Below are 10651 nucleotides of genomic sequence, written 5' to 3'. Positions count from 1 at the left end.
ACTCAGCTTTTGAGGAGGAAAGAACTTGGCTAAGAAAGCCTTGACCAGCTTATCCCAAGAGTTTAAGCTATCCTTAGGTTGAAAGTCTAACCATATTCTAGCTCTGTCTCACACAGCAAAAGGGAAAAGCATGAGCCTGTAGACTTCAGGATCTACTCCATTAGTCTTAACAGTATCACAGATCTACAAGAATTCAGTTAAGAATTGAAACGGATCTTCAGATGGAAGTCTATGAAACTTGCAGTTCTGCTACATCAGAGAAACTAACTGAGGTTTTAGCTCAAAATTGTTTGCTCCAATGGCAGGAATGGAGATGCTTCTTTCATGTAAATTGGAATTAGGTGTAGTAAAGTCACCAAGCATTCTTCTTGCATTATTGTTGTTGGGTTCGGCTGCCATCTCCTTTACTTGTTCAAAATTTTCAATAAGGTTGTCTCTGGATTATTGTAATTTAGCTTCTCTTAGTTTTCTCTTCAGAGTCCTTTCAGGTTCTGGATCAGCTTCAACAAGAATGCCTTTTTCCTTGTTCTTGCTCATAAGAAAGAGAAGAGAACAAGAAAAGAAGAGGAATCCTCTATGTCACAGTAAAGAGGTTCCTTATTGTTAGTAGAAGAAGAAAAGGAATAGGGGTGAAGAAGAATGAAGAATCCAAACACAAGGGTAAGGATAGGAGCAGTGATGTGAGATGAAGAGAAGTGTTAGTAGATGAATAAATAATTAGAAGGAGACGAGGGAGAAGGATTTTCGAAAATTATTTTTGAAAAAGGGTTAGTGATTTTCGAAAATAGTTTTTGAAAAAGGTTAGTAATTTTCGAAAATTAAAATAAAAAATTAAAATAATTAGTTAATAAAAAAGAAATTTTGAAAAAGAGGGAAGATATTTTCGAAAATTAGAGAGAGAGAGAGTTAGTTAGGTAGTTTTGAAAAAGATAAGAAATAAACAAAAAGTTAGTTAGTTAGTTGAAACAAATTTTGAAAAGATAAGGAGTTAGGAAGTTAGAAAAGATATTTTGAAATCAAGTTTTTGAAAAAGATATGATAAGAAGATACTTTTGAAAAGATATGATTGAAATTAGTTTTGAAAAAGGTTTGATTTTTAAAATCACAATTAATGACTTGATTCACAAGAAATCACAAGATATGATTCTAGAACTTAAAGTTTGAATCTTTCTTAACAAGTAAGTAACAAACTTGAAATTTTTGAATCAAAACATTAATTGATGATGTTATTTTCGAAAATTATGTGATAAAGATAAGAAAAAAAATTTTGAAAAATGTTTTTAAAATTTTCGAAAATAAATAAGAAAAGTGAAAAAGATTTGAATTTTTTTTTTGAAAAAGATTTTGAAAAAGATAAGATTTTTAAATTGAAAATTTGATTTGAATCATAAGAAACAACTAGATTTTTAAAAATTTTTGAAAAAGTCAAATCTAATTTTTGAAATTTTGAGAGAGAAAAAGGAAAAGATATTTTTTTTATTTTTGAATTTTTAATGATGAGGGAGAAAAACATGCAAAATGATGCAATGCATGAGAATTTTGGATCAAAGTATGTGATGAATGCAAGAACACTATGAATGTCAAGATGAACACCAATAACACTTTGAATGTCAAGATGAACATCAAGACTTATTTTTGAAAATTTTTATATGCAAAGAAAACATGCAAGACACCAAACTTAAAAATCTTTCATGTTTAGACTCTATGGATGCAAGAATGCATATGAAAAACAAGAAAAGACATAAAACAAGAAAACATCAAGATCAAACAAGAAGACTTACCAAGAACAACTTGAAGATCATGAAGAACACTATAAATGCATGAATTTTTTCGAAAAATGCAAAATGAATATGCAATTGACACCAAACTTTCAACTTGATTCAAGACTCAAACAAGAAACATGAAATATTTTTTTGATTTTTATGATTTTATGATTTTTTTTTAATTTTTTTCGAAAATCATTTTGAAAAAGAAAAATAAGGATTCCAAAATTTTTAATATGAATTCCAGGAATCTTATGCTCTTTAGTCTAAAGCTCCAATCAAAGGGTCAGACATGGCTTGATAGCCAGTCAAGCTTTAGCATGAATATGAGAGTAATTCATTCAATTTTAGGCCAAAACCTCAGTCCAAAAGAATTTAGACATGGCTTTATAGCCAGCCAGGCTTCAACATGCTTCATGAAACTCTAGAATTCATTCTTAAAAATTCTGAAGAAAAATATATTTTTGAAAACATTTTTATTTTAATTTTTTTTTCGAAAACAAAGGAGAAATTTTTGAAAGATTTTTTTGAAAAATTTTTGAAAAGAAAACGAAAAGAAAGTTACCCAATCTGAGCAACAAGATGAACCGTCAGTTGTCCAAACTCGAACAATCCCCGGCAACGGCGCCAAAAACTTGGTGCACGAAATTGTGATAATCAATGGCGCCATCAACATGGTACGCTCAATTGTAATCTCAATATTTTATCACAACTTCGCACAACTAACCAGCAAGTGCACTGGGTCGTCCAAGTAATAAACCTTACGCGAGTAAGGGTCGATCCCACGGAGATTGTTGGTATGAAGCAAGCTATGGTCACCTTGTAAATCTCAGTCAGGCGGATATTAAAAGGTTATGGAGTTTTCGAAATTAAATAAGAAGTAAACATAAAATAAGGATAGAAATACTTATGTAATTCATTGGTTAGAATTTCAGATAAGCGTATAGAGATGCATTCGTTCCTCTGAACCTCTGCTTTCCTGCTGTCTTCATGCAATCAATCTTACTCCTTTCCATGGCTGGCTTTATGTAAGGACATCACTGTTGTCAATGGCTACTTTTGATCCTCTCTGGAAAATGGTCCAATGCGCTGTCACTGCATGGCTAATCGTCTGGAGGCATCACCCTTGTCAATGGCTGCATCCCATCCTCTTGTGAAAATGGTCCAAATGCTCTGTCACAGCACGGCTAATCATCTGAGGTTCTCGATCATGCTGGAATAGGATTCACCCTCCTTTTGCGTCTGTCACCACACCCAGCAATCGCGAGTTTGAAGTTCGTCACAGTCATTCAATCCCAGAGTCCTACTCGGAATACCACAGACAAGGTTTAGACTTTTCGGACTGTCATGAATGCCGCCATCAATCTAGCTTATACCACGAAGATTCTGATTAAGAGATCCAAGAGATACTCATTCAATCTAAGGTAGAACGGAAGTGGTTGTCAGGCACGCGTTCATAGGGAATGATGATGATTGTCACGTTCATCACATTCAGGTTGAAGTGCGAATGAATATCTTAGAAGTGGAATAAATTGAATTGAATAGAAAAACAGTAGTACTTTGCATTAATTCTTGAGGAACAGCAGAGCTCCACACCTTAATCTATGGAGTGTAGAAACTCTACCGTTGAAAATACATAGGTGAAAGGTCCAGGCATGGCCGAATGGTCAGCCCCTCTGATCTAAGAACCAGGCGTCCAAAGATGATTCCAAAGATATCAAGGATGTCAAAGATGTCTCATACAATAGTAAAAAGTCCTATTTATAATAAACTAGTTACTAGGGTTTACAAAAGTAAGTAATTGATGCATAAATCCATTTTCGGGGTCCACTTGGTGTGTGCTTAGGCTGAGCTTGAATGTTACACGTGCAGAGGCTCTTTCTGGAGTTGAACGCCAGGTTGTAACGTATTTCTGGCGTTCAACTCTGGTTTGTGACTTGTTTCTGGCGTTTAACTCCAGACAGCAGCATAGAACTGGCGTTCAATGCCCTTTTACATCGTCTAAACCCGTTCAAAGTATGGACTATTATACATTTCTGGAAATCCCTGGATGTCTACTTTTCAACACAATTGGAAGCGCGCCATTTTGAGGTCTGTAGCTCCAGAAAATCCACTTTGAGTGCAGGGAGGTCAGAATCCAACAGCATCAGCAGTCCTTCTTCAACCTCTGAATCTGATTTTTGCTCAAGTCCCTCAACTTCAGCCAGAAAATACCTGAAATCACAGAAAAACACACAAACTCATAGTAAAGTCCAGAAATGTGAATTTAACATAAAAACTAATAAAAACATCCCTAAAAGTAACTAGATTCTACTAAAAACATACTAAAAACAATGCCAAAAAGCGTATAAATTATCCGCTCATCAGTTATGTACCTAAAAAATTTAAGGGTTTTAATTTTGTATATATCTTAAATTAAATTGTACTACATTTGAGATTAACAATTTAACATTTAACTGGTCCATAATTTTAAAAAATGTTATTGTCAATCTAATATCAAAAATAATTTTCAATGTTTGAGTAGTTTGTGAGAAGGCAACATGAGAGAAAAAGAGAGAGGGGAGGAGGGGAGGGGGAACACTGAGTGGGGTAGAACTAGGAATTTTTAGAAACGAGATCCCAGGATTTGGAATCAAGAAGAGTATCAATGATTGGAAAACATTTTTTTTCAGTTTTTGTCAACAATTTGCCGAATGATATCTCCAAGAAGAAATTATTTCTCTTGTTCCATTGGACAGGACGAATTAACGACATCTATCTGGTTCGAAAGTTGAAGAATGGAATTGTGTATATGTTTGCGTTTATACGATATACAACAAAAGGGGGAGCGATGAAGGCCATAGCCGAAATGCATCATACAAGAATAAGGGGAAAGGTAATCTATGTAGGTGAGGCTAAGTACAGAAGGGCTGTGGGAGGTGAGAACACTAGAGTAGGCAATGGGGACTTTGTAAGATCTAAAGCAGAGATCAGGCAACCTGAGAAGGGTGAAAGTTCTACGAGAGTGGAAGAAACAAAGAAGATAACACATGTTAAGGAAGACTAAGGAAATAGTTGGACGAAAAAGGTTGAAGTGCTAGTAGCAAAAGAGAATTTAGATTGGTTGTTGAGGAGTCTAGTAGGCGGAACCACAAGAGCCATGGACTTCAAAACTTTACGGAGAGCCATCGTTAATAACTTTCCCCAGGTTATTGAAGTCAGAGAACTTGGAGCGTACAAAGTCCTACTAGTATTTGATTCTGTGAGGAGTGCGGAGGAAGCATTTACCTTCAAGATGAATAGGTTCTTACAATTTTTTTACAGGGTATGGAGGTGGAAGGAATCTGAACGTAGTGAGAGTAGGAGAGTTTGGTTAGAATGTCACGGAGTGCCTTTACATGTTTGGTCAGTGGAGACGTTCAATACAATAGGCGGCTTATGGGGAGAAGTTGTCAAGTGCGACGATGTGACGAAGTCTGCCTTATCCTTCAGTGCTGGGAGAGTGTTAATTGATACCTGCATCTTTGATAAGATCAAGGAAAGGATTCATATCACGGTCGGAACTAGTGGATTTGATGTTTTTGTGAAGGAAATAGGGCGCGAAATATACGGAGATGAATGCTTGTGGGAAGACGCACACGTTAAGTCAATATGTGCAAACGCTAGTTCACAAGCCGGAGGAATGGTACTGGCGGCGGCAATGTGGGATCCGACGACTGACCTAATCAGGGTACGAGCTAATGACGCTGACGAAGATAAGGGTACAATGGTCACAACAGATATTTTTTGAATGAATGCAATCAAGATAATTTAATGGCCTTGCAAAGGCAATGGATGGCGGATCTGGATAAATTTAAGGGATTTAATGATAATGCAGATTTTGGGGGATTGGATGAATGTATGGAGTGTGAATCTGAGAAAACTGTTACACAGCTATGTTTTGAAAAAAGAAGTGGGACCAAACAGTTAGTGGAAGTTCTTCACGGTGGGGATGAGACAAATGTGGTCTTTCAAAAGAGGGAGGCCCACCAGGTGTGTACTAAAGCTAAGCAGTAGATGGGGCTTTCAACTAATGGGCTTGAAAAAGGATGTTGTATTCATGGGTTGCTGGATGGAGTCCAATCTCATCAAGTATGTGGTCCCCAAGGAGAGCTGAGTGGGATAGGAGTCCACCAAGGAGATGCGCGTGAGGCTGGGCCAGGTGTCATGCGCCCTCATGGATCTGGGCATGGGAAGAACGAGGAGGCATTTCAGGAAGCACGGTGTGCAGTCTTAGCTGGTTCGGGTCAGGAGCATCCTCGCGGGTCAGGGTTGGAGAAGCAGGTTAGGCCATCCTTGCAACTAGAGTGCGGATCTGGGCCGGGTCAGACTCCTCCATGCATTCCCGGGTTGAGGACGAACAAAGATGTCTCACCCAGGGGCGCTTTCAGCGAGAACAGCTGCGCGACGCCTCCCTTGGTGAACGAGATGAATGACTGGGGTTACCCACTTCCCTGCGCGTCGAGGAGAGGTGCTGCCGGCTGTCCTGGCGGCGCGACTGGCCGGCCTGGCGGAAGAGTGGAGGATCACAGTCAAATCCTGGTACATTGCACCGGTGTGGGAGACGTGATAACAGTGAACTGGAAAAAATTGGTTGGTTTTGAAGACGAACCGGAAGTGGAGGAAATTGTTGATGACGTAAGTGGCTGGTCTAAACATTGCTCTCAACGCACGCTATCTCCGGGAAAGTTGAGCGGATTGAAAGAGATAGAAGGGGAAAATAAAGGTATGGGTCAAGGCAATGCGACTGAACGGTGTTATGAGGATGCAGGATCAAAGGCAGAAATTGAACACGCAATACCAGATGTTGATCATATGGGTACGCAGGCAGGCCAACTAGTTGAGAACAAGGAAATGTTGAAGCTAGCAGTGGAGTCCGGTGTGGTTTTTTATGACGACGAAGAAGATCTTATGGAAATTCTACAAAGTTAGAATGAAGAAATCGCAGCAAAAAGGAAGATGGCGAAACAAAAGGAGAAAGCAAGGAGGAGCAGGCCCAAACAAAATAACAAGGTGTGTAGAAATTATTATAAATGATTTATAGTTGTTGGAATGTTAGAGGCCTAGGAGGGTATGGAAAGTGGAGTATGGTGAAAGAGTTGAAGAAAAAATATAGATTGAATATGTTAGGTTTGATTGAAACCAAGAGAGAGGCTGTGACTAGATTTGATGTAGCACGCTTATGGGGTTGTGATACGGTGGATTGGGATTTTGTGGAATCTGTTGGGGCATCGGGTGGTTTATTGTTAATGTGGGATAAATTTTTATTTAAAAGATTGAACTGTTATAAAGGGAATGGCTGGCTGTGCGTTGAAGGTGTTTTGACAAAAAATAATTTCAAATCTGCTTTCTGCTTGGTGTATAGTGCACATGTTCGAAGTGAGAAACTAGTGATGTGGGAGGAGTTAAGCTACATGGTCGGTCTTTGCCAGGTTCCGTTCTATTTCATGGGAGACTTTAATGAAATACTAAGGTTGGAAGAAAGGAAAGGCGCTACTAGTCTACCGGCATCTGCAGAGGATTTTAAGGAATGGGTACAAGATTTGCAGCTAGTCGATCTACCGTTAACTGACCGAAAGTTCACATGATTTCGAGGTCGATCTTGCAGCCGCATTGATAGGATATTGGTCAGTTTGGAGTGGCTTGAGGAGTTCCCAGATACTCACTTAAAAGGAGGACCAAAGGGACTATCCGACCATTGCCCATTGATTTTAGAAGAGTCCAGAATTTGTGCGGGTCCAAGACCTTTCTGAAGTTTGGATTCCTAGTTTACTCATGAAGGATTTCTGAAGTTGGTAAAGGATGAGTGGAGGAATTTGGGAGATGGCATGTTTACAAACAAGCTAAAGGCGCTGACAGTACCGCTCAGGAGATGGCATGCGGCTAATTTTGGGGACATGGACAACAAGATAAAAGAAGTTTGAGGAAGAGATCAAGAAGATTGATGATAAGGTTAGTGCTGGCAGTTATGATGGAACAATGGAGGCTAGACATAAGGCTCTGGTGACTTGTTGTGCGAAGTGGTATGTCAGAAAAGAAGTGCATTTGAAGCAAATGTCCCGATCTAAGCATGCTAGAGATATGGACAAGAACACTAGGTACTTCCATAACATAGCATCGGCAAGAAAGAGGAACAACAGAATTGATTCTTTAGTGATTAATGGAAGATTGGTTCGGAATCAGGCCAGAATAAAGAATGCGATTATGGGTTTTTATAAAGAGCTGTATAGACAGGAGCAGGCCCCTTTAATTGGGATCCGTGATGGACTGGTCAAGCAGATTACTAGCGAAGAGGCAGCAATACTAGAGGAAATGCCGTTGTCGGAGGAGGTACGAGAGGCAGTTTAGGATTGTGAGTCCAGTAAAGCTCCAGGTAGTGATGGCGATAACATGAACTTCATAAAGAAATGTTGGGGTGAGCTTGGTCAGGAGTTTACTGCAGCTGTGTTGGGCTTTTTTCAGATTGCTAAACTACCAACAGATGTTAATGTCACTTGGGTGGCACTAGCTCCAAAATTTGAGGGGGCCAAGGAGATCAAAGACTTAAGACCGATTAGTATGGTTGAATGTGTCTATAAGGTGATATCCAAAGTGCTAGTAAGAAGAATGCGATCAGTGATGCCACATCTAGTGGGGGAGACTCAGTCTGCATTTGTAAAGGGTCGCAAAATACATGATGGTGCCCTCATTGCTTGTGAGACAGTCCAATGGTTTAAGCTGCGAAAGAAACAAGCGGCAATTGTTAAACTGGACTTTCAGAAAGCCTATGACAGAGTGAGATGGAGCTTTGTGGATATAGTACTGCAGAAGATGGGTTTTGGTCTTAGATGGAGGACCTGGGTGAAGGAATGTGTGACTACAGCATCTATGTCATTGTTAATCAATGGGTCACCAACCAAGCCGTTCAAGATGGAGAGGGGCCTCAGGCTAGGCGATCCACTCTCCCTTTTCCTGTTTGTTCTTATTGTTGATGTTCTGTACAGGATGGTGGGGGACGCGGTTAGAAATGACAGAATTTCTCCACTGCTGGTGGGAAGGGACAACATAGAATTGTCGCATCTCCAATTTGCAGACGACACAATTCTTTTTTGCCCACAGAAAACGGAGATGCTAGTGAATTATAAAAGGCTCCTGCGTTGTTTTGAGTTAATGTCTGGCCTGAGTATCAACTTTGAGAAGTCGAGCCTAATTTCAGTCAACTGTGAGAAGGAATGGGTGACGAATATGTGTGGTCTGTTGGGATGTGCCGAAGCGGTTTTACCTGTCAGGTATTTAGGAATTTCTCTTGGTGCTAATCCTCGATTGGTGAAGACCTGGAAACCAATCCTAGACAAGGTGGAAGACAAGCTGAACTTATGAAAAGCTAGATCTCTCAACAAAGTGGGTAAGTTGGTCCTCATAAAATCTGTTCTAAATAGTCTACCGGTTTACTACTTAAGCCTGTACAAGATGCCAAAGGGGGTTGCAGAAAAGATCATTGGACTTCAAAGAAGGTTTTTGTGGAGTAAAGAAGATGGGAATAATGGGATACCATTGGTGAAATGGGAGGTAGTTCAAGCGCCGAAAAAGCTAGGTGGCTTGGGGGTGGGAGATGCTCTAATTAGGAATGCCTCGCTTCTATTCAAGTGGTGGTGGCACTTTTCAAAGGAGGATTGCCCACTTTGGAAGAAGGTTGTTTGCTCTTGTAATCAGTTGGACCCAACTGTTATGTTATCAAGCCAACCTCTGCCATCAAGAGGGGGGGCGTGGAAAGATATCTGCCAGCTTAATATTAAGGAGCAACAGGCAAGAGATATGATGATCAGGGGTCTGTCCATGGAGGTTAGAAATGGCAGAAACATTCATTTTTGGGAGGATACTTGGTTACAAGGTGGCTCTTTGATAGGGGACTGTGGGTTTTGGGATGGGCTAGAGTGGGTATGGGACTTTCAATGGAGAGAACTCTTCCAATGGGAGTTAGAGCTGCTCAATCAACTTTAAGACTGGTTACGAGTTGTGAGGTTATCGGTTGATAGAGAGGATTCAATTGTATGGAAATTTGATAAAAATGGTGTTTTTTTCTACTAGTTCTTTTGTGCAGGTGCTACAGCAGGAGACTCTCTCAGCTGACATCATGAGTTACAACTTCACAAGCTCCATTTGGAGAGGCTTGGTTCCTCCAAGAGTTGAGCTATTTGCTTGGTTTGTTCTAGTAGGCAGGGTCAACACGAAGGAGAGGCTGAGTAGACTTGGCATTATTAATCATCATGACAATATGTGTGTGTTGTGTAAAAAGGACATAGAATTTGTACATCATTTATTTTTTACTTATGAGTTTACGTGGCAGGTGTGGTGTGCATGGTTGACGTTCACTGATAGAGCTTGGACCACCCCGGGAACCGCTAAAAAGTTCTTTGAGAGTTGGACTGGAGTAACAGGTGGGAAGTTTGAGCAAAAGAAATGGCTGATAGGATTCTGTGCAGTTATTTGGAACATCTGGTTAGAGCAGAATAGCAGAGTTTTCCAGAGAGTAGAGACAAGTGCTGAAGGAGTTAAGATTCTGTCCTTCTTGAGCTATAAGGAATGGTGTGGAGTGGATCCGTTTGGTTGTTGATGGCAATGCCGGAGATGACAACGGATTACAACTTTTCTTTATGTTTATGGTTTATTTTTGTTGTTCTTAGTTTCTTTTGCCCCACTTTACTGTGTTGAGCTACCTATGTTCAAAAAAAATGTTTGAGTAGTTTAAAAGAATATATCTTAAAAACAAAAATGTTTAATTAAATAAAGGAATAGATAAATGTATACATAAATAATTACACGGAGAACAAAAGTACATAATAATAATTTAATGAGTTAAATATAATAAATTATATGTTCTGCTAATATCA

At 39.5% G+C, this 10651-nt stretch overlaps 1 protein-coding gene across 1 annotated transcript; it reads left to right on the top strand.

The window, feature by feature from the left end:
* Nucleotides 1-5948: 5948 nt before the first annotated feature.
* On the top strand, nucleotides 5949-6713 carry LOC148574343 (uncharacterized). Its single transcript, XM_088504677.1, has one exon. The coding sequence runs from the start codon at nucleotides 5949-5951 to the stop codon at nucleotides 6711-6713; it is 765 nt and encodes a 254-aa protein (XP_088360803.1).
* The last annotated feature ends 3938 nt before the right edge of the window (nucleotides 6714-10651 follow it).

This window comes from Arachis ipaensis, chromosome B2 (genome assembly GCF_059453495.1).
Source record: "Arachis ipaensis isolate K30076 ecotype BB chromosome B2, ASM5945349v1, whole genome shotgun sequence".
NCBI classification, from domain to species: Eukaryota; Viridiplantae; Streptophyta; class Magnoliopsida; order Fabales; family Fabaceae; genus Arachis; species Arachis ipaensis.
This window is presented reverse-complemented; position numbering and strand designations above follow the sequence as displayed.